Here is a 25,456-nt window from a genome sequence, read left to right as displayed (position 1 = left end):
TCTGGTTTTTCATTTTGCTCAGAACACATTCCATAAAAACCAGCCATAACCGGTTGGTTTACACAACTGATTTTGTTGCTGGCATATGGGATTAAGCATTGAAATGAAATATATCACAAATGGGATTCTTTCATCTTTTTAGCTCAGGACTGTTTTAAGAGTACAAGAAACTTGGGGAGCTGTGTGCATACACATGGGCAGAATAACTCTGCCTAGAGTGCATGGAGTCTCCTGGCTCATCACTACACACAGAAAATCCAACATGGGAATTTGTGCAGGCTGTTCCAGGGCACTTTTCAAACCGGGGGTTTGCACTCCATGGGTCAATATAAACTGTTATGATTTCAAACCAGATTAGTCAATGCATAGTCTGGAAAACAGACACTCTTAAGGATGAAAGTGCATTTAAGCATGTAACATGAGCAAGAGCTTTCTGTGAACTGGGACTCCTAAAGCTTGAATCTCCCTTCCCTTCTGGACGTGGGAAAGCTCCCATCAGGGCTGCCTGGACAGCAGTGGCAGGAACTGACTCCGAGTGTCCAGGCAGCCACTGCCTGAGGGCAGTGGAGCTGCTCTGAGCTGGAGCAACGCAAGGGGTTTTCAGTGCTCAGGCTTAAGCACCTGGACATCTAATGGGCCACCTTTCAGGGGTGACTTGGGTTCAGAGGACCCACATTCACTTACCTCCTGTGTCTCAGGGTATTCTCTGATCATTGTGAGACTGTTGTGTAAAGAGAGGTGTCACTGCTGAGCCCTGCTTAGACTCAGGCAGCTGTAGGCACTTCCTGAGACAAAGCGTTTGAGCCCTAGAGACCTTTTTGTTCTTAGATATTTAAGCCCAGAGTTTGGTGGAAAGGTACTCTTAGTACTGCTCTCCTATTCTGCATAACTTCCCTTGAAAACATAAGTGAGCGAGCCAGAAAAACATCCTTGTGGATCTAGCCGTTAGGTGCCCTTGGCATAAGGTATCCAGTTTTGAGCATTTAAAATTTGAATATAGGTACCAACAGTGACAGCTGACTAAAACTATCATCTAAACTGTACACAGTTCTTCTCCTTAGTTCTTTAGTACTCCAGTTCCCTATCTCCAATGTTGGGATGATAGTACCATGCTAAACCTGAGGGATGTTGCAAGGACTGGGAAATGCTTTTATCCTGTGTTAATGAAGTGAAGCATGAGGCACATTCAAAACCTGAGTCTCTAGCATGCACAGATTGCAAGAGTGTGCTCTTTGCTTATTTCTGAACTCACTGAATTATCAGTATCACTTCACTGCTGAAATCTGAGATTTTCCTGAAGTTCATCCAAACAAAAACATAAATATCTACAGAATCTGAACATAAATATTTTCAAAACTTTGTATAAAGGTGGCTTTTAAAAATTCCTTGATCATTTAAGCATCGTATTTCCATTCTATTTCAGTGACCACTCTTTTAAAGTTAATAAAAACAATTTATTTCTTGGGCAATTAACTTATATTTCCAAGGGAACTCACTATTTCAGTAATGCAAGCAACTTCTACAAATTGAACCTATAATATAACAATGAAGTTACCTTGAAGCTTCCAAAAGCTTTCCTAGAAAATGACATCTCTAATGTGCAGGCTACACCAAGCGCCTAGAGTATATAAACACTTTCAGAAGCATTAAAAGATTATATAAACAGATCTAACATTAATGAATTCTCCCAGCTTTTACATGCTGGGAAGTCAGAGCTAATGAAGAGCAAATAATCCAAGTTTCAGACAGAGGTGATTATTATGAGACGGATGCTAAGTGTTTCTGGCATTTTGTAGTCATAGGTGTTTGTGTAGGAGAAAGCTATGATACCATCTTAGCTTACATATTTATTAGTTAGTGTCTTTTACTTATGGAACATAAATAGTTCAAAAAAAAAATTAGCACCTAGGGGGGATCCTCCACCTGCTGAAGTCAGAAGAAAATGATGTGCCTTTGCTTTAGTCATAATGAAACTGTATGACATACATCATATTGGATTTCAGAGTGGATAGTTTGATGATCTCTTATGAAAAGGGAAACTGTGATTTAAGCTTGTAGAGAGTGACAGGAGCAGAGGATTTTGCTCTGAATCACCTACAAGAACAACGTGCTTCTCCAAAGATTCCAGAGTTTGCACAGCAGCTGGGCTGAAGTCACAGGTAGGAAACAACCCACTGTTGTAGAATACAGTTATTTTCATTCCAACACAGATTGCCCACATGGGGGAGTACAGTTATTCTGCAATAACTGCTGGTCAGTTTTCCTTGTGCAGTTACAGGTTTTATATAAACTTTCTGCTTTTCCAACAACTGTACTTGGTTGTGTGAACGATTCAATATATGGTTTAATTTTTATGCAAGGAATACAAGGTGCTGTTCTTGGTAGTAACGTTGCTCTGGCTAAATGGGGTCATAACTTGTTGAGAGAAAAGGGTTGCAGAATTGGCATAGGGTTTTTTTTCTACTGGATATATGTTTGCTTGTTACCCACGTGGGAATCTGTCTGCTCTGGGAGATCTCACTTTGGAGTACCAAAGTGCTACTCTGCCTCCACAGGAGGAACATCACTGTCTCTTACAGCCATATCTGGCCCTCATTGCTCCCTAACAGTCTCCTCACTAGCAAACAGGCATTCTCCCTCTGCAGAAATCTGAGCACTAGATCAGTTGGTAGATTATTGCCACACTGGAAACCTGTCACTATGAAGTTCAAAGCCTTCTTCAGGCTTTTGCACCAAAAGCTAACTGTCTTCCCCTACCCTGGGCTTTGCCTACAGCCAGGAGAGACAGCTTTTGGTTTCTCACCTCCCAGACCAGCGTGTCCAGTCAGCTTCGCAACCCAGAAGCACTAGTCACACATTATTCCTAAGCATCTGCTTCTGCTTACTTCAAAAACCCCTACGAGCGCTCATTAGAAAGTGGACTGTAAATATTAATTTTCTTTGTACTCCAGGCAGTTCTGAAATGTCTAAGTTAATACTTCATGTAATGCTTTACCCCTGTTTTATCAAGCAGATTTTATTCGGCTGCAGCAGAGTGATGTATATCACAAGAGGAGATAAAAGTCTAGGTTGATTTACAAGGCTGGTGACAGAAGAGCAGTGACACATAGAAAAAGCTGGAGCACCATCATGAAAGAACTCAAAACTTTCCATCCTTTATGACTATTAACCAATACATTCAGATTTTCTTGTTGAGCAAGTGCTTATCACATGCAAAAAGAACATTTTAACACAGCGAGTTTATTTTTGAGGGGAGCAAAAGCCCAATGTGGTACTGAAGTAAATTATTCTGAGTACTCTCTGGTGATCAGACATCTCCACTGAGAATGGAATAAATCTTTTTTTGTATCTCCGTAAAATGAATAAACATGCTGAGGAATAGCAAGGTAAAAGAAGAAAAGCACCGGACTAGAAGGCAGGTGAGAGTATCCAGAACTGGTAGGGAGCAGAAAATTGTCAAAGCTGAGACAGGAATGAGTACTGATCATAAAGATCCTGCAGTCTAATGCGTCCTAACCATACAAATGCTTAGTCTTCACTCTTTGGACAGCAAGTTGCCTCTTTTCACAAAATATGTATCCACTTATTGTTTCAGATTTGCTACTCTGTAGAACTGAATTAGTTGTGTAGGGGAATAGACAGGGATTGGCGACCAGAAGATCACGGGATGTGACGGAAAGATAGACTCCTCCCCATAGGAGTGGCAGGAACAGGAAGCGCAAGAGCTATATAAGCGTGTGACGCAGCTAAATAAACGGACATTTTGTATCCATCATATTGATGTCTGTGCATCACTGTCCCCAGGGTGGGTAGAGCCCTGTGTCCCGGAGATATGCGGCCCAAGATAAGTTCTCCCGTAGAAGCATACAGCAACAAGTTGAAATAAGCTGCTCATTTCAGAAGCTGGAATGACAGTGGCCAAGAAAGGCGATGGGGCTGATGCAGACATCATCACCAAAGCCATGTTTCCAGAGTAAATAACAATTTTAAAAAGAAGGTGTTAAATCTAGTGTAAAATTAAGATGTTCAGGGGACTGGACCATAGCCTGAGAGGTTTTCAAGACCAAGATGAACAGAGTCATGAGCAAGCTGGTCTGGTCTCATAGCTGACCCTGCTTTGAGTGGTAGGTTAGAGTAGATGACCTCTAGCAGATCCTTCCATTCTGAACTATTTTGTGATTCTATACACAATTCTCCATTTGCTTAAAATTTGGCTCAGTATCACTCACCTTTATAGATGCAAATTGGATGGTATGACTGTTTTTAAACTACTGAAATTCCTGTGCAGAGGCATAATCTTAGTTTCCTTTGCTGGATACATAATTTTTTTAAGGAATCAACTCCAGTTCCTGCTTTTGCTGCTAGTCAAACAGTGTACAAACACAGCCTGCATGAAATGAGTCTTGCTACTGTCAGTAATGGGCTAATTAACAGGAATAAAACTGTGCAGTCTGTCTGCTGCAGCTTGTCAAAGGCACAACTGTACTGCAGCGTGGAGCCAGCTGTTTCTGGGAAACAGTGCAGGACTGCCTCACAGTAGGTTCATCTTTGATTGCACTGTTAACTTCACAGGCAAAATGAAAAGCAAGATTCTTTTCATGCAAATGTTAGTTGAATAGAAATAGGTGTGTTGAGACTGTATATTTTCCAGCAGTAAATTACACCTTGTCAGTTGTGAAGGGGCAGCCACAAATTCACCTAAATACGTGGAAGGGAACACAGTGCAACTGCATGCCTGGCGTTGCTTCTTGCTAAAGGTGAAGAATGAAACTCTTTTAGTTCTCCATGGTGAATTTGTGCCTCGGTGAGTGAAACAGATTTTCCAGCAATTCCAGAACTCAGGAAACTCAGTTCTTCAGAAACTACAGAGCAAAACAAGGGATCTCAGAATCTGCCTGTTCTTAATAAGAGGTCTGAACTTTACCATCTCTTAAAATCTTACCTGCTAGAATTGAGTTTATCCAAAGAGAAACTAGAACTCTGGCAACAAAGCAACAGACCTTGTTCAAATCAAAGCCAAGAGATTCTCAGTGCTACAACATTTATTAATGAAAGTAGAATCAAGCAGTTCTTGAAAGCAAGAAAATGGCTAAAGCAAGCAAGTTCTTTTCATGCTTCCTTGGTACAGTTTTCTACAAGTATCCTTACTCTTGAATATGTTTGGTATGCTTTCTGTGAAATGATTTAATTTTAATTCCACTCAAGAGTTTTTTACAAGACAAACTGACAACAGAGTGACTTCTCAAATGATTTACTAAGGGAGCAGACACTTAAGAAAACATAATAAAAGTGACCTGAGGTTCCTAATTCTGTACCACATTCATCAGCTATTTATCAGTTCTTCAGCATGGTATCAAATTATTACACTGTTTTAGACTGCTAATAATGTTTTCTCCTTTCATTATGCATCCATTTTATACATGACATTTCTGAACCTAATCACTAGGGCTGAAAACACAACAATAATAAATATCCATTATGATACTGTATTTTGTGTCAGAGAACTGGTATTAAACAAATTCTTGCTTTGAAGGTTTAATGAAGGTCAGTGACTGAAGAATTTTTTGGAAAAAGTACAGCTGCAGAGTTTCCATTTTGTTGTCTGCACTCCAGCTGCTCCACAGAGTCTAAATTGCTCCTGCTACCGACTCAACTGTCCTCATCAACATGGCAGTGAGAGGCTGAGGAGATCCAACTTACCCACTAAGTAAAATGAGAGGTTGAAAGACAAAAGTCTCTGAGTCTTTGGATGTGTCTGTCTCACTACTGTTAAGAGAACAAGTATGCCTTTATAGTTACATTACCACCCCACATCTCCATGTGGCCAAATTATTTTTGATGAAGCCAGGAATATAGGGAGAAAATATGAATTTTATTATGATTTCAACTTCTTGTTCTCCTTCAAAATGATTTTAAAGTAGGGTTAAGGAAACAGGAATGAGGGCTTGGGTCCCCAAACAACTCTTTTGACCATTCTTGCTTAATTTCTTTGCTGAAATGAAATGGGACAATGATGTATTGCTAGTGATCACAACTGAGGCGTATGTTTATGTGAATGCATATATTTAAGACCTAAATACCCTGTGTGCTTAATAACCTATGGGCAATGTTTTTGGATAGGCACTAAACACAGCTGCATACCCATGTGAAAAAGAAAAATCCTTTTCCTCACCTTTGGAGTTTACTGCACCAGCTGCAGTTGAAACCAATCTGGGCAGTGACACAGGGACCACAGCTGGTAAACTGGAGACAAGCTGAGATGTAGAAAAACAACCACAAATGATTACATTAGTCTCACAAATAATTCTTATAAAAAGCACAAAAGAAGGGTACATCTTCTGATAATATATGCTTAAGGACTCAAGAGGTTCATAGATGTCCAAAATAAGACACTAAAACCAGCCTACTACAATGCATTGCACAGATGTATGCACAGAGGTACATTTTAGCTGTACGATTCCATCTGTGTTTCATTTGTAAATGTATTTCCACTTCCACAACCATTCAGTCAGCTTCATTGCTAAATTTTTATCTTTCCGCTTAATATTTTTTCCTTAAATCTCTTTCTTCCCTCGCTCCAGTGTTGCTTGGTGTTGCTAACATTCAGACGTAAGCAGCTAAGATGACTTACAGGAAAGTGTGCAAGAACTATAACTGAATTAGAAAAAAGAAAAATAGCTGTTTCTGTTCTTTTCACAGTAGTACCGCTGGAAGTTTAAACCCAGAGATTTCTAAACAATGTAGTTCTACGGTGGACAAAAGAGGCAGATAAACTGCAAAATGTATTTGGGGAGATTCCTTTGCAATGTGATGCACAGTACACAGAAGAATCTGTGTTTGCTTTGCAAGCTTGAAAACTGTTCTTTTTTTCCTTGAGATAACAAATTTAATCATTCTGAAAAAATAATTTGGCACAGATTTCATTCAAAACTTACTGGGAGCTATATACCTATAAACTAACCTGAGATACATGACAATGCACTGGGTAATGCATCATCTATCTGGGAATAAATCTGAGAGAGGATAAATGAATCTGTCCATGATTCCAAGTCCACAGATAAAACAGAATATTTTAAATTGTGTTGGTAGGAGGGGAAAGGGGGATCCTTCCCAGATCTGGCTCCTACCCATGTTATATTTTACTTACTTGGAAGAGGTATCATTTCAACAGCTGAGAGATTGGTTATCTTTGACATCTGTAGCTCCACCCTGTGATACTCATAAATTGTTCTTCTACGGACATCTACCAGGAAAGAAAAATAAAGATATTTTCACACTTTTTGATTTTGCAGACTGTAGATTGTGAAAAGTAATGGGTATAATGATTGCTCACTGTTCCTTAGGTGCACACATGACACCAATTTGCTTCAAGAATATATTTTTAAGTTTAGACACCATGAAGGAACATGTAAAAGGTATAGACAGAATTTTTCACTTGAGAAACCATCACAGCTGACAGAATAGGTACCTATTCCTGGTAAGAGATTATGAAAATGCTGAGTGTGCTCTCAAGCATCTTAGTCATTCATTTAGGCAGAAATTCTAGAGAGTATACTGTAAGACATTTTAGGGTATATTTCAGATGCTTGCTGTCCTAAGACATTTCTTAGCTTACAGACTTGAGAGAAATGCTTTATATGCTCACTTTGTCAGTTCTTGTCAAGATGTGCAAAAAAACCTGATTTCATTGCTTAATCAAATTTGTTAGCTACAAGATACCTTACATCTAAATGTACTAGAATATTTTTTTTCATATTATAACATTATATTAAAGAAGACACAACAAGTCTTTCTAAACAGTTGGTTATGCATAATCTTTACAGAAGCTGACTGCACCAAAGTTTCTCAAAGCAGAAATTCAATATAGTCAATGCACTGTTCTTACGGGCTTTGAATACACACACGACTGTAAGACCCAAGTACAAGATAAGTGTGAAAAAATCATGACTGTTAGTTTCCAGATCAATATCCTGTCGTTTATTCCAAATATTCCAGATTTTAAATGCACAGCTGCAATGCAGACTGGCTAGCTTGTACATTTGCAAATTAAAAGTACAGCCTATACCACCAATCTGACACAATGACAATTTCTGATGCGCTGGATTCAAATTTATGTCCTTTTTGAAGGTCTGCTAAACTAATTGAAATCAATGCTAAATACAATCACTGACCCTGTGGAATCATGCCAGAGAGGATTACGGGGTTACATACAAAGGATTCACAGGTTACTCTGGTCAACGGCTAGTGTGAGTCTACATTCAGCGGAAGAAAAGGAATTGCAGACATCTGCAAACTCAGTCTTAGGCAGTCTTCTGTGTTGCCAGCCCTGTATGTATCAGGGCATACCTTGTTGTTTGGTGTAAAGGCTGTGTTAAGCAATCACATAGCACCAAATCTGAAGTGTTTTTTGCAATCTCTTGTTAGAGGGGGTGTTGTAGGCATTTTTTCAGACAGAAAATGGAACTTCAACTAAAATCAATCAAGCAATAATACTAATTTTTAAGGGAAGAGAGAAAATGCACTAAGGTGTCCTGTGGCTAAGGTGCCTCTTGGCTCCAGTGGACAAGGCTTTCTAAGAAAAGAGGGACGGTCAACGTCTAAAAGCACAAGTGTGGGAATCCCCTTACACCACACAGAAAATAACCATCAAGCTATTGGTGTCGGAATAAACGGGAATATCTGAGGAGGGATGGGGAGGCAGAAGCTGGGTAGGATAACTCTCTCCTTCATCGGCCAGGGTCGCTGTGGGCAAAGCAGCTTCTCTGCCCTCTCTCACTGCATAAGCTCCCAGGCACGGGTAGGCAGTGTCAGAAAATAATATTTCTATTTAGCTCCAAATCAGCACCTTTGCCAAGCAGTTCCTCTTGTCATTTATTTGAAGCTGACTTTGCTATGGCTTCACCCCTCCTGATAGCAGATTTCTCTTTTGATAAGAAATGGACCTATAATTGAGCTAGTTTTATGTTTTACCTGCAAAGCCATTCTGACCAGTTAAAAGACAAAATGTGGGGATGTGCCAAATGTTTACCCCTATAAATGGCTTAGCTATGTACTTCAAACGTGCTGGGTGGAAAGAGTTTTCAAAACAAAGCTAATCGTGTGCTGGGGTGGGGAAAATCTCTTGCCAGCAGTGAGAGGTTTATGCTCCCAGGATGGTAAGCACCTGCCAAATCAGAGTGACCAGGTAATGTGTTTGAAATGAACTCCTGTCAATGCTGAAGGCTGTAATTTTTTGCCCGTAAGTCTTTATCCTTCTGCCCCCCCCAAAAAAAAAAAAAAAAAAAAGGAAATTTATACATATGTTAAAATGGTGAATGTTGGCACTTTAATTGAAGTCTATTTCATCTCATCGGTAGTGGTACAGACTGGCATGCTATAATCCTGTTTACTCTGAACCTTTCCTGACAGACTCCTCACAGGGATTACAAGAAATAAGGAGCCTCTGGCTTTCCAAAAATCCAGTAAGAACCAGTGACTCTGGTCACAGGCACTTTCGTCTCACCCAGCCTATGAAATTTCTAAAACCCACTGATTTTAAGAGAATTAACTTTGTTATTAAAAAAATAATTTCTAATCAGTCATAGTTCAGCATGACCATTGGTCCCATTAAATCCCACTTCCTGGTAGACTCAGGTTTGATCTTTTCTTCTTCAGCAATAAAACTGTGCCAACCACAGGTGGTGAGTTTGCATATGAGGGATCTATCTGCTGTAAGAAACCTAAGAACAGAGAGGTATTTGCATAGTCACCTTCTAACAGCTTTCTATATACTTGCAGGCAGGTGGCTGGAAACATGAGCATTCAAATTTATCTGCATGGCCAGGTTGTAAAAAAATGCAGGTGTAGATTTTTTTGGAAGTCTGACTTGAAACACACCATGCTTAGCTCCTCAAAACGCACTTTTTCCTCCCTATTTAGAATTCTGAGACTGTATCCCCTTAACAAAACAGGCTAGAAAAGCTAAACTGAACGGGGTAAACAGAAAAATGAATACTCTCCCCTGGCACTTTCCCCCTCAACCTCACCACACGCACTCCTGCTCCAACCCAAGACACACACTGCCTTTCACTCGGGTGGAACTTGTTCTTCTTTGGCTTATGCTGTGTATTTAGCTCTTTTACAAACAAGTACACGTGCAGAATCACAAAGAGCTTATGAGCCCATGTACTTCAGTACACACCTTAACTTGACAAGAACTAGTGAAATAATTTGATCTAGTAACAGACAAAAAGTTTAAGCATCATGTGCAGGTATTTTACTAAAAAGAGGCATTACAGGTAAGGGAGAAAAAGAAAAGGACTTTTTGCATGCATATATGCTTTTGAAGTACCATTTCTGGTTCTGAATGAAAATATGTATATGTATATATGTACATATGTATATGTACATATGTACAAATATGTATATATTCTTCTCCTAGTCATGAAACTATTTTACTTTTCTGTAGATCTGAGTACCTCAAACACCTTTTTTAACCAAATGATATAAAGTACATTTGTTTTTCAATAACTGTATTTATTTTTTTACATATGGTTTAATTTACAGCATGGTCCACATTGTTCTTTGGTTTGTTTCTGTGGCATGTACATGTGCTATCTTTGAATACAAGGCCAAAGGTACAGTGCCAGCAGAAAAAGCTGAAGAAAACACCAGTACTTGAGGTAAGTACATTCCTCAGTGACCTAGAGAGATAATGTGGTGGGTCAAAAGGCCAATTGAAAGAACTCTTTCAAGGGATTAAGCAATGGACTGGTAAATTACAGATGTGCAAGATTCTGATGCCACAAAACATTTCTATGTAGTTTTATCACAGTAGTTTTAAACTAAATAATGGCGTATAAATATTCTGTGAAACTGGATTTCCAGAGTTACCAAAATGTACTAAGTAGGGAGAGCGCTCTGGAGATGGAGTGGTGCCAGAAGAGCACCAATGACCTCCTAACATACCTGAAGGGTCAGTAGCTAGTAACAAACTATACTGAATAGTTGTCCAACAGATGCACAATCTCTCTGGTACTTTTCCGTCACATATCAATTTTCCTCATACAGCATTCCTCATCCAAAACCTGCAACCCAGTGAAATGTGAAAATATTGGAGAAGTCAGTCTGATTTTTTAACTTATATGTTCACACAAATAAAAATCTGTCAGCGAAAGATTTCTAGGGAATTGAGATGGGTCATATACACAGCAAAAACTGCTAAACAAGGCCATATGTATTCATGCAGCTTTCGTTTTTAAGTCTAGCTGATAGAGAAAACACAAATGGTAAGATATTGCATTTGATTATGCAGAAGTCAATTTGAAGCAAAAAATTTATGAAACATATCCATCTTACACTGCAAACAATGTGTTTAAAATGTAAGGGATACAGAAGGGTGGGGCACAGCTGCTGTACTATACAGCACTGGTTTTGCTTGATGGGGACTTTGTTTAGCATTACTGGCTGAATAAAATCTTCACGCAAATATATATTTTGCCAGCCTGGTATGTCTCATTGCCATCACCACATTAGGTAAGACAATCAGAATGTCAAAGCAATTTTTGTTCTTTGTTTATAACAAAAGTTTGGTTTGTTGCTTAACTTATCAATATTAACTAATTAATTCTCGAGGCACTGACACTGGGAATAAACATGCCTGTAATCAAACCACTACCATTGCTCTTGGTCATGGACTATTACGCACACGTCTGAATCTAGATCAAAACTCAGATTCCTTAATTGTATTATTTTTATCATTCTCCTAAAAGTTACTAAAAAATCCTTTAAGACCTGGAAGCTACACCTCAAAGACCTATAATCTGTGAATAAACAAACCAGTGAAGTAGGCTCTGAAAATACCTGCTTTCTAAACAATTTAGAAAAAACTGTCCTGCACTAACAGTCTCTGCCTACCACATGTGTTGTAGGGTTTAGCCCCAGCTGACAACTAAGTACTGCACAGCCACCTGCTCATTGACCCACTGGTGGGACGGGGGAGAGAATTGGAAGGGTGAAAATGAGAAAACTTGTGGGTTGAGATCAGAACATTTTAATAATTAAAATAAACCAATAACAACAACAATAATAATATAATGAAAAAAAAAAATAATGAGAGAGAGAGAGAGAGAGGCAAAACCGGGGGGGGGGGAGTAAACAACCAAAACAAACAACCACACAAGTGATGCAACTGCTCACCACCCACCGACCCAACACCACCAGTCCCAGAGCCACAATCGCTCCACTCCTGGGCCAACTCCCCCAGTTAATATACTGGTCATGACGTCATATGGTATGGATATCCCATTGACCAGACCTGGCTGTGGCCCCCTCCTCTTCCAGCTTCTCATGCATCTGGCAGAGCATGGGAAGCTGGAAAGGTTCCTAATTAGTATAGGCGCTGCTTAGCGACCCATAGCCGCTACTTAACAACAATTAAAACATCAGTGTGCCATCAGCACTCTACCAGATACAGTGAAGAAAATTATCTCTATCCCAGCCAAAACCATCACAATGCATAATTTACTTTGAAAATCTCCATGTCCTTTCAGATCTACCCCAGTTCCTGATACCAGCTGAGCTGCTAGTATTAAAGGCTCTAGGTGTGAGACAAATGCTTTATCCCCTTAGGCCACCATGCACCAAACTGCCTAATTCTGTGACTGGTCAATGGCCAGTTAAGGCTTTGGCTAAACAGAACATTTTAAACTTTGATCACCTTTGAAGTGTTGTTAAGACACCAAAGATTGGCAGCATGCCCATCTCTTTCCCCCACTGCTCCCGAATCGGATATGTAGTGCCAAGGAACCCAGCTGCCCGGCTAATCCCTTTTGGGCCAGCAGAAAAACACATGGGGCTGGAGGAGCTGGCACTCTGTGGAATTAGTTACACTAGTGGAAAGGAAGAATAAATACTGTGAATTTAAAGTGATAACTTTGGGCCCCACTTTGCTCAGAGGTAACTGACAACATTACCAGCAAGGCAGCAGCAAATTAGACACTGTGATTTCCCAGATGGTGCTGCACCTTTACACAATAAATATCACAACATAAACTGCTAGTTTTCTTTTACCCTTCAGGAAGGTAATGTTAAGGTTCTTTCAGGGGCCTCACTGCTAGAAACAACCTGGAGAGAAATCTTCAGCAAACAGTTACGACATGCAGAGTTGTCACTTAATTACATGCTCGAGTTACGCTACATACTGAGTGGCACTAATTGCACTGAAACTGGAATACTACTACCACATAGCTCAGCTACAATTTCATTTGTGTACAGTGTTGTTGAGTAATTTCAGTGTCACTAAATGTTGGGTTGTTGAGGTGTGGATTTCCTAACAGAGCTGTACCTAATACAGTAAAGGCCAAGATCATGGGGAAGTATGTCTCATCGTGCAGAAAAACCTAGCCATTATCTGTAAATGCAAGACTAGTAACTCATTGTGTAGACCCCCTGAATCTGGCATTCTCTCGTTTTACCAGTGTATTTCATGATTTCGTGGAAAACAAAGCACAGTCTGGGCAAGATCACTGGTGTGTTTTTTCATTGTCAAAATAAAATCGTGCTTTTCAGGAAATGCTTTTTAATTTCTTCTTCATGCACAATAAAAAGCTATTTGAAAGACAAAAGGAAAGAGAACACTGAAACAAAGAAGTGTAGTAACCCTGAAGGAAAGGGAAAACATAGGGGAAGAAAGATGGTAATGAAATTAGAGACACATCTTGGAGACTCTGTAGAAGGGAGAGCAAAGGACACCACAGGTGACAGAAAGAAGGACCAAGAAAAGAATGCCAAAGATGGCTGAGAAAAAACAAGAAATAAAAGGGAACAGGGAAGAGAAGGTGGTTGCAATGGGACAGGTACGAGGTTCCTGATGCAGTGAAGATGCTGAAGAAAAAGGAGGAGAGAAGACTTGCTGGAGGAATATGTAAAGCTATCCCCCAGCTTTGTCTTTACCACTCACGTGTTGTCTAACTGGAAGACATTCATTAAACATTCTTATTTTCTTTGTTACAAAAGGAGAAATAGTTAATATACAAGTGTTCAGCCTGTCTGATGAAGAAGAAATCTGTGTGGTCCCTCTAACTTATCAAGCAAATCAGAAGCAGAGGTGCAGAACCTGGCTCACTTCACTTGAATTACCTGGAAGAAGGAGAACCTTTTCCTCTGAAATTAATCGATGGACATAATTCAGCATTTTGCTGCCGTAAAAATATCAGAATTTAAGGCCTTTCTTGTTAACCTTGGCGTCAAGCAACAATTTGCTTCCCTTCACACATTACCATTCATTCCAAAGTACATCTAGAGTATGTATAGGCATATGTATCTATACATATATAAAAAAATAAAATAGTGCCAATCTGCATCAATAAAATAGTACCACATAGGCTTGAAAATAACAAACATTGTCTATATACAAGTATTAGTAGCAGAACAAGAAAAAAAAAAATCAAACATAGTAACCAGGCAGAAAGTCACCTGCCAAAAATCTCCCATCTCCATGCTCTAACTCTTAAAAGATAAGGTGAAAAAATGTAGGTACCTGTATTCTTTTAGGGACAGATAAAAGGGGTATTACTGCAAACTCTTTATATGTAGGAGTATACTAACAAAAATAGGTATGAAATGCTCAAGGTCCTCCATTTCAAAAAGTTCAGAAAATCCTTTCTTTTTGCTCTTGGCTCTTCAAGAGAATCCTTTTCAGCACTCATTAAAATGCACTTTTGAAATTTAATGGCTGATCAAAAAGCATGGTTTTCTCTCCTCAGAATGAAATAGGTTTGCCTGGCTTTAGAACTCACCTTTCAGAAGCATTAAAAAGGTTATTACTAATGTTTTGGACAGTATATCTGGAAAAAAGTGATAACTGGTTAGTTCTAAATCTTCCAAAAAAAATTCAGTAAAACCAGGACTATCATAGTGAAATTTTAGAACACTGAGTACCAAAGTGCACCACAGACATTCAGCATCTCCGAAAATTGAGAGGATACTTTTGTTCAAATAGGCTTTTGTTGCACTTAATGTTTCTTTCCTTTTCAAATGCAAGATGTATACAAAAATAACTGACAAAACTCAAACATGAAGCAGTAGAGTTGGGTTTGCTTTTTCTTTTTGTTTGATTTAGGTTTGTTTGGGCTTTTTTTATGGCAAGCCATGATCATAAAGGGAAACTGGGTTCTCTTTACAGAAAAGTTTTTGCTAAAGTGTTAAGCAAGAACCGATAGCTATACTACCTTTTCCTACTTTTTGGACAAACAAACAGCAATTTATATTCTTCAGTTGTCTTCAGGAGCTAACAAACAAAGTAAAGCAACAATTCAATCATATCGCTTTTTCAGTAATTGACTAGACCCATGGTTGATTTAATACCTCTGAAAAACCAGAATGCAAGAACATGCATATTTTAAGAGCATCTGACACTGGCTCTCAATGGGACATTATTTACCAGTTCTGTCAGGATGCTATTATGTTGCCTGTACATGCTAATACAAACTTGTTTCATTGAAAGCACAATTTGGCTTCGGGAAAATCTACTGCAAACTAATGGTTCCCTTGATTAATACTAGCTCTAGTGTAAGCTGCAAACGAGCGAAAATAATAATGAATTACCACCATCCACAGAACCAGTCATTAAGGAGAAAAGCAGTGCATTACACACAGTAATATAGAGATAATGCTATCAAAACAGTTGATGCAGTGGCACATTTTAGACTCTTTATCCACATTCTATTCTTCTTATCTGCCGTTCCTTAATGTAACTTAATGAACACAGTAAGTTTAAGATGAAACACTAGACAGATTTTTCTGCTAATTACAGTCACTTCACTAGCAGAAAGTGTCATGTGACAAAAAGGTTTACAGAAGGTTTACTTACTAGGAGATTCATAAGTAACTGTATTCATTGAAACCAACATTATGTAGTGGTAGTAAAACAAGGTGCATGTCTGAAATATTTCTAAGAAAGAAACATTCAAACTAGAATAAAGACTCACATATACTTATATAACTCCTTCAGTGTTGTTTAATGATGGAGGTCTGACGCCAAAAGACCTGCATACTGCTTGCATCTCTTACATTGAATTTCTGTGAGACTATTCTCATAAACCATTTGCACAAGTCAGTCAATCTAATTTCCACCTGAATCCATTTTAGGAGCTCTTACAAGCTGAAGACTCACAGAAATATTCAGATCATTCACTTACCAACATCACTCAAATTGCTGAAATTGGTTGCCTAGAATCATCTGTTCCTAAGCACTCCAAAGCAATCCACGTCATCATAGGCACATCACAACTATCTATCATACTTCAGGAACTAATTTCTTCCAAGACCTGATCTCTTAAGGAAATCTGGGCATGTCAAACTCCTTCACGATACTCTAAGTTCACAACAAGCAATAAATGGTACTGAAATTTTCCATCTTCCTCATGGCAGGACATATAAAGTGTAGGACTTACTCTCCCTCATATCAAAGACTCTTTAAATGTGATGAGGGGATAGGATGAGCTGAGAGGCAATGGTACCTGCAACTTCAGTGTCAGCCCCATCTGCAGACTGCCTTAAAGATGGGCTGGGTCAGGTCAGTCTATGAACTTTATCTGCGCCACACCTCTGTAAGGGTTATCTTTAGGAGAGCATGCCTGGACTCAGTCCTAGGAGGCTGCTTCAAGTGCAGCTCCCTTCCATCTACACCCTGCTATTAGAGGATCACCAAAAATTGAACTTAGTAAATTTGCTTCAAAATTGTAAATAAAACCAGCATGCTCAGAAAGTGAGTGTATTCTCTAATGGCTAAATAACCTCAAAGGGTTCTGTACACAGTATGATAAAACAAAGCGACAGAGAAATCACACTTGATGTCCTAGTATTTGGTTTCATTCAAGCTACACAAAGTATAATTAATGCGAGAGAAAATTAAATGTCACCTGCATTACTGTTGCCATGACTATGTGAGCCCAAAATGTTATTTAATAACTATATCTCCTCTTCTTTCCTCTCACTAAAATGTATATTTGAATTTGAAGTTCAGAACATAAAGTATCAAGAAATTCCAGCCAGGATATTTTTCTCTTTTTGGATACACATGGTCTTTCTGAACAGGTTGCTTCTTCCCTACTATGGATATGGAGACACATTCCAGATAAAGTATCTTATAGAATATCAAATTGTGATGGTTGACAGTTTATTTTTACATTATTTGGATGGCCATTTAGTTTTATTTACTTAATTTATCAACTCAAAAGAAACAATGACACAGAAAGCCACATTGGGAATTATCAAGCAAATAAAATTACACTTGAATTAACAAGCTGAAATTAGCTAAGTGATTTGTTGTGCAGCTAATCATCCTTGATGAAATCAGCTTACACTTTTTTCTTAGCCTCCAAACCATTATCTCCACTACAATACTACATACTGGGAATTTGTTGGATCCTGTGCACAACCACAAATGCATCTGAGAGTCCCACTTTCACTGGGTGGTTGGTCGAACTTATCTGAGTCACAGCAACAGGAATCTGGAAGACAAAACAGGAAGACATGCATGAAGTATTGAAGTAAAATAACTCAGACTAAAAATAACAGCACTGCCATAATGAATATTTAACCAGTGTAAATAAATAGCCCTAAATAAATATTTTATACATTACAGCATAATATGACTAAGGATTTATTGAAGACTTAAATTGTTTTTGATTTTTATTTTACCCCAGTTTGCTTTGCTTCTTATATAACAATATTCACACCAATACTTAGAGGTGGAACAATTGTTAGTGATGACACAGAAGAGGACAGTAATTTTCAGTAATTTATTTCTCCCAGTTGAAGATGAAGTGGGATGATGTGCTAGCATCAGAGAAGGAGAAGGAGGCAATACCTCTTCTCTACTACTGAAGACACAAACTGTAAAAGTTCAGCTTGGGATGACCATTTTAAAAGCTTATGGCTCATTTAACTTGCACCAAAAACTGAAGTGCTATCTGAAGATAACTCTGGTCTGATGATATTTATGTTTCATATGTGTTAGAATAGCAGAGAAATTATCAATGTCATGGAAAATGTGGAGGAAGCCAGATGCTCACTTGCCAATACCTAGAGGAAGAAATAAAAAGACTTAGCCATAGACCAGTCCAGCTTTCCATAACTGAGGTGTTGATGCTGGGCAACATGGTTGTATGAAAATAGGTGTCAAGTTTGATTTAATTCTTTGAGCAAGATTGAAGCCTTGGCTGATATTTGTATAGATGTAATAGCTTTAGAATTTTGTAAAGTGTTTGACTTAGTGACATTTAGCATTTATACAGTATTAGTATCTGATTACAAACAGCAGTCATCACTAAAGAAGCAGCTCAGACTGTGTGTCTTTACAGTATACCTTCCTTCTCCAGACATCAGACCTAGTATTCAAAAGTTTTATCAAAGACTGGGAAGGAAACATAAATTTACTGCCTAGCAGTTCTGCAGATGACACTAGTAGAGTAAAAATAATGAAATGCTGGGATCAATTAGCAAAGTTAGACCTTGGAAATATTGCAAAGTTACTCAGAGAACAACTCAGAGAACAATGACTGCACGGTAGAGGTTTGAGGACCATGTTCCAGAAAGGAGCAGTTCTGGAAGGAATCTCAGTGTGGTAGTGGATGAACAAATCCAGCTGTCATAAGGGACATGTCAGCAAGAAAGCTTAATTGATGTGATATTTGGTTACACAAACAGTGGAAAAAACCTAGGAGCGGGCTGGTCATTTCACTTGTATCTGCACATTAGATCATTACTGAAATGTTATGCCAGTTTGGGAGGATCTATTTCTTTAAAAGATGCTGAAAATTTAAGAGAAGGAAGATGAAAAGAGTAATAAAAATATGTTGAAAACGTTTTCAGTTCTCAAATGCCATTAACAGAAGAGTTAAATACCTCTATCTGTTTGGCTTCTCAAAGGGAAAAGAGAAAGCTGGCTGGATTACCATAAACAAGTACTGCCATAGGGAGAAATTACTCAGGGGCTAAAGAGTTTTTTCATCTAGCACAGAAAGATGTAACCAGAAGATGGAAGCTGCAGACAGGTACCTTCAAAGTAGAATAAGACACGTTTCTATGATTGAATGTTATTAACTACTGGGATAAACTACCAAGGGAAATTATGATTCTCTACCCATTGCTGCTTTCAGATCACAGTTGGATATCTTATTTTTCAAAGTTGGCCTTCAGTTAACCACAAAATACTGGGCTGAAGACAGATGAAACTTGATCAAGTGTAAGAAACTGAGATACAAGGTGCTAGCTGAGCTGATCTAAGAGTCTGCTCTGGCTTTACCTGTGTAAAACTACCAAAATTACACTGCTGGCCAGTGCTTGTCACATAGCAGAAAAATGCCAAAGTAAAAAGCTGGTTACACATCCAGTGAATGAGGATTCAGTATTGTCTCCATGTCAATGAATGGCATGACTTGAGTTGAATGTCAGTAGTCATTCTTCTCCTTGTTCCCACAATATCATTTAGCTGTGTTTTTTCCTAATTACACTGGTATCTGTCAAGGAGAAGTTAAATTTGAGAATATTAACAGAAAAAGTGAGCTCTGGTGAATTAAAGTGTGTCATAAATTTCCATTTCTTTCACTTGATTTAGTGACTGGTTTGGCTGGTTTACTTAGGGGTTCTTGCATACATGATTTGCTTTGGTGTAACAAAAGGAATTATGTTGAACAAACACGAAAAACAGAAGTAGCTTGGAAATACCGCTAGTAATACATCAGTTTAAATTCAGCTTATATCAGCTTAGCGCTGATGCAGTTATTGGAGAATATGACATAAGAAGGCTGAAAGCCATATTTTCAGTCTTCAAAACAAAAGACTCAATGAGGTCAGAAATAAGTCTATAAACTTTCTCCTGTGTGAAAGTATAAACAAAATCAGGGAATAATTCACAGTCTCAGAATATTGTGGAGAAAATCTTATATTAACTATCAAGGAAACTGTCTTAGCAGATTTTGAGGAGGATACTCTAGAGAAGCTATTGAAAATCAAGTTAGAAAAAGCACCAATGAGGACACAATGACTATTTCTCTTCCAAGCTAGAGAGGAAACACAGCAGATGAAGAAAGAAATCAGAGTTTTATGGACACAAAATGTAGCTGGAATTGGAACTATGAACGTGTGACCAACAAAATATGCTGGCAAAATTGGCAGCTCAAGGCACAAATTATGGCTGATACATGAAAAGGATTATACTCATTTTTATGTGTGAGTGCAAACCAGGAGAAGTTGCGTGAAGGTCTCCTTGAATAAGCCTCTCTAATATTAAGTCTAGTGCTGTATCATGTGTTTTTTCTGAATTTGTCAATAACTGAACAATTTGCATCTTTCTATCAAAATTTTTAAATTATGCTAACAACAAACTAATATCTCTTTTTTTTTTCTCCCCCCCGGCAGAGGGGATGGGTTCTTGCAGTACAAATATCACAAGTTGTTTGTTAGAAGTTTCTTTTTGGTTTTGGGTTTTTTGTTTGTTTTGTTTTGTTTGTTTGTTTTCTTAAAATAAATTTATTTTCATTACAACTTGGTTCAGAGCATGAAAATAACTTTCAGTTTTACTGTTTAATAAAAATTATTAATAACTCAGTGATATCTGGTACTGAAATAGGACGCAGTAGCCATGTTGAATAGAAACTACAAACAAAAACTTCAGCAGAAATTAAAAAATTTTAGAGAAGTAGTATCTCACTAGATTTTGCCAAAATCCATGCAGGTGTCCACTCTCTTGTGCTGGGAATTCAAGTGAGAGTGAAGAACTTGCAGAGTCATTTTCTAAAACTAGTAAGAAAGTTGTAGTAGGGTCCGGTCTAACAGACTGGCAGCTTTAAGAAGCAGCCAAAATTTTGGATATATATTTTAGAAACAGGGAACTGTTTGTGTAAAGTGAGGAAATAATAAATTAAGTTAGTATAGCCAGCTGCTCAAACTGAGGTACAACCTGTGTCAAACAATTAGGCATACAGACAGAAATGCAGTCAAAATCAAAGGTATTCCATGATCCAGGAAAACTTTTCTTCTCTTGAAAAACTACAATGTTATTAAATCTGCATTTACAAATACATATGTTTATTTTTAAAGTGTGCGATAGTCATTTTACAGACCTGAATATTTCAGTTACTGGATGATGAGTGTACTGGGTGTCAATTGATAGGTAAACTCTTTTGAATGAGATGTCAAGATCAAATGGGCTTTTATCATATGATGGCCTGTTAGGAAATGTGCCCTTTTAACAGAAGGCTTGTAGAAAATTATAAAATAATTTATTGAAAATTACAATGAAACATAGGTAACAAGCAGAGAGCCAGTGTTATGAATTCCTCAAATGAATGGCAAGATATGTCATGACAGGCTGACATGTTAAACAGTTGAACAGTAAGCTAGGAAAGTGCAAGTGGTTGCTCATGGTTGGCAGAGGTCTTATGGAAATACATTCAGAGGATGGATTTTAACTAGAATAATTCCAAAATGTATGTTAGCTCTACCATAGACAATATGAACTCTTGTGTTGCACAAGTCACCAGTGTATGAATAAGCTTCCCAAATGCACGTCAGCACTGGGCCATTGACATCTATATTTTGGATTATGTACTTCAACAACAGGGAGAAAGATATTTAGAATTCATGCTGATTTCTATTAATCATTGGGAAGAGTAATGTAGACAGTATTTTTCATCAAAGAGTTCTCAAGCTTTATTCTTTTCAACTTACTCTGAGAACATGTCAGAGTCTTGCCCTTCAAAAGAGAATAAAATAATGGCCTCTGACCTTATTCTGAAGGAGACGGTAAGCAGGGTGTAATTACTGCCCCACTTCAAAACTGAGTCAAAGATAAGAGCCAGAGTATGCTGCAGAATAACAATTAGGAACACAACAGTACTTATATAGGATTTTAATTGCCAGTTTCCAAAATAGTTATTAGTTACTCTACGGCCCAAACTGCATGAAACTTAATCAGGAATTTTAAGTTGCATAAACTGATCACCTCACAAAATCAAAGATCCTTTTTCCATGTTAATATTTTTTGTAATAATAACAGAGGCAAGAAATGCCAGGAATGTATAAAGTAGGCAGAATGTCCATTAATATTGTGCATTTATTTTTTTTTAGTTTTTGGGAAACAATCACAAGGTTTGGAGTCTTGTTAATGAAAATGGAATATTTTCCACTATGCATAGCAGAAGCATCAATTTTATCTAGCTGCTACTACTTAATCAATTCCATTCAATTCTGCCTTCTTTCACAGTAGAAAGAAAATCTACTATAGGCCTCTTTTAGAATTATTTTCCAACTTCACATATTGTCCATTTGAACGAGCATTTCAACTTTAATAATGGTTGCTGGATAACTACATAAATAGAGAGTCGTTACTATTTAAATGAACAAAGGAAATCTTCAAGCCAATGAAATTAAGAAAAATATCCTAAATCATTAACAAAACCTTTGGTACCTTTGCCTAATTTGTTCTGTATTAATCATGGACAGAAAAAGAAACCAAATGTTACACTAAGGAACATTAGCTATAAGCACTAATGGGAAAAGACTATATAGAATATCTATTTTGTTCAAAAAGAAATAAAGCTCTTGAGAATTGAAGTTCTGTGAAATTTAGAACATAAGAAATGAGTATTCACTACTAATACATATAAAAGTGTGCCTTTGCAGAAAGTTTTCTTTATTACTACGTTCTGTTGGCTAGTTTGCATTGTAATGTATTTCATACATGGTAGAGGTGTACCAGTAAAATTTTCCTGCCAGCTGATGTTTCCTGACATATTGACCATTTGCCATGATATTTAAAATGGAAGGTGTATGCACTGTAAGCAAACTAAACTGGTAAAGAAATAAATATTTTACTTGCTATAGGACCTTGCTGTATTTAAAATTGTTTTTACACTTTGAAAACTTGGCTGTACAGCTTCTTCTCCTACCCTTTAACTCTTCTGATTAACTATTCTGATGTCTCCAGATTTCACTATCCTGGTGGTTCAGATCCTTTTCTAAATTTTTATTTGCTTAGCATCTATTTGGGATTTTGGATAATAATTGTGCATTTCAGACTATTCCTATTGGGCAAACAACAGAACACAGAAGACTGGGCAGAACAGCTCCTTTGATACTCAGCAAATCCCAGCCAAGATCCTGCATTGGTGGTCAACACCAGGTTTACCAGGTAGCAAAAATGATGTGGGAGAAGGAAGGATATGAAAAAGGATATGAAAAATCTCAAATGGTTTGAATAAATAGGAAATAAAAGGTAAAATTTACCTGAATTGCTTAGGACATAAAAGTCTTTATTTTAGCTCCCACAAATGTATAAAGTTATTTTAAAAGTGGATTCTTCAAGATAAACTCCTAGTGTAACTAATACAAAGCCCCCGTGGGATGCTTTATAAAGTTACTTGAACTTGTCTGCTGCATTTCTTACGTGGTGTTACAGCTCGGAGGCTTTCAATGACAATGCAAAGAAGACCTCACAGGTTTGCCATACATCACTGTCATTTTTGATGAACTGTGATGTTTAATTGAAATGGCACCAAAAAGATGGTAGAAATCTTGTGCAACTTTTACTCATGCTAGTGAGCACTCACACAAATAATCTTGCTGGAGTTAATGGGGCCCCTGACAACATGACTCACCAGCAAGAGAAATGGTTCCAGAAGGAAGGACTTCCTCAGATGGCAATAGATTCAGTACTGGAAAGTGAATCAGTACCTAGCCAGAATTTTACGCAATGGAGTCAAGTTTAAATTTACAAGTGTCTCATTTTTTCTTTTCAGACAACTTGTGTCTGATCAGTGATTGGAAATTTTATTCGATTTTTGTCATTTAGGTGAAAAGCTGGGGTAGTTCTAATGGAGTAAGACAGGCTGCAAATAAAGACCGTAGTCTTCTGGAAATCTCAGCCTCCAAATCCATTCCCCAAGCAATTATCAATGGAATACACTAGTTGTAACATTCTAAGACTTTACAAAAATCTTTTGTCGAAAGATTTACAGACCACTAGTGTGTTACTATTACCACTTTAAAAAGTCTCTTTCCTTAACTACGTGCAATAGTTCTAAAGTGATGTTTGGTAATTCCATTCAGGACAAGAATAACTCGTGACAGGGGATTTCGAAGATTCAGCAGTGGAAAAATTGCAAATTATCCCATTTGTAAATTCCAACTCTTTTTTGTCTCAGGATTAATGAAAAGAATGTTAATAATTCCTCCCTACAAAAGCACTGTGGTTCTGGAGGAAGCTTCCAGGGGTGCAGTGAGAGCAAGCATCCTAAGCCATCATAGCACAGAACTTGTTTACCCACAGATTAAATGACAAAGTTGCACGCAATTCTAGGGAACCACATGTGATTAATGTGGCCCATTTCCTCCTGTCTTCCTAAGTGAATAAAGTATTCCACTGCCTGGCATTCTGCATCATTGTTCACATTTATGCAAAATGAATGCAAGATACTATCTATTTAGAGCAACAGCTTCTATCACCCATAACAAATGCATTTTGCACAGGGCTGGACAGTAACAGACAGGGCAGAGCATCTCATAACCAAGAACCATAGTCTCCTGAAAATGTCACCACTTTAATGTCAGAATGCTTATATAGTTCTTGCCAGATTTATCTTAAAATTACAAACTTAAGTGGTGTCTGTCCACACTTCTCTGGGTCTTGAAGGCAAGAACTTCTCTGCAGTCTTCTAAAAGATTGTTTTTTCTTTAAAAAGGTTTCAATGGCAGGAGATAAACTGTGGTGCACACTCCTTTGATCAAACACAGGCTCCCTTGTGCTAAGCAGAGCAAAGCTTTCATGAAGCTGGAGTCAAAATGCAAATAAACTGCATTTTCATAGATTAAGACTACTAACCTGTACAAAACGTTCAGAAATAGAGCCAAAGCAGACCTTGCATCAGCATATCTTTTATAAGATAAGGAAAGCCAGGTACATGAGCATACCAGGAGTTTCTTCTGTCTCTAAAACTAATCCAGTAAGAGCATCCTGCATCAATCCTATTTGCAAGGCACAAAGACATCTAAGGTGAAGATATGACTGCTGCTAGTAGAATAACCCAGATCCTCACTAGCTTTCTAATGAAGGGTAGAGGAGTACTATTATTTCTGCTTTGTTCAGGTACATGGCTTCAACACAGGCATGAAAAATGAGCCTGAAGGCTCACAACTGGTCTGTAGCAAAGACAGAAGAGAACCCAGATTTCTCTAAGTCTGGACAATCAGTCATATCACTGAATACATTTTTTAAATATAAGGATAACAGAAAGATGTATATCTTGAAGATAAAGTCACTCTTTGCATACTAAACTGAGATTAAAATAACCCAAAAAAGAAAGTATTATTTTCCCTAGAGATTTGAGATTGTCTACCTTCTGACTCCCATTTGCATGAAATTCAACTGGAGGTATAGCCTCTAGGCTATGGCCTCCAGGACTCTAGCAACAAT

The 25,456-nt window shown here is 37.9% G+C and overlaps 1 protein-coding gene across 2 annotated transcripts in view; it reads right to left on the bottom strand.

Moving 5' to 3' along the window:
• The window catches only part of PLXDC2 (plexin domain containing 2), a 278,546-nt gene that overhangs the window by 50,410 nt on the left and 202,680 nt on the right, over positions 1 to 25,456 (bottom strand). For both annotated transcript variants that reach the window (XM_064444755.1, XM_064444756.1), the window contains 3 exons: positions 17,393 to 17,492; positions 7,148 to 7,243; positions 6,173 to 6,254 (listed from right to left, as the gene is read on the bottom strand). In XM_064444755.1, coding sequence (XP_064300825.1) covers positions 6,173 to 6,254; positions 7,148 to 7,243; positions 17,393 to 17,492 — 278 coding nt within the window. The remainder of the gene's footprint in view (positions 1 to 6,172; positions 6,255 to 7,147; positions 7,244 to 17,392; positions 17,493 to 25,456) is intronic.

This window comes from Phalacrocorax carbo, chromosome 2, assembly GCF_963921805.1.
Source record: "Phalacrocorax carbo chromosome 2, bPhaCar2.1, whole genome shotgun sequence".
NCBI lineage: Eukaryota > Metazoa > Chordata > Aves > Suliformes > Phalacrocoracidae > Phalacrocorax > Phalacrocorax carbo.
Note: the sequence above shows the minus strand (reverse complement) of the source record. Positions and strands in the feature narration are given on the sequence as shown.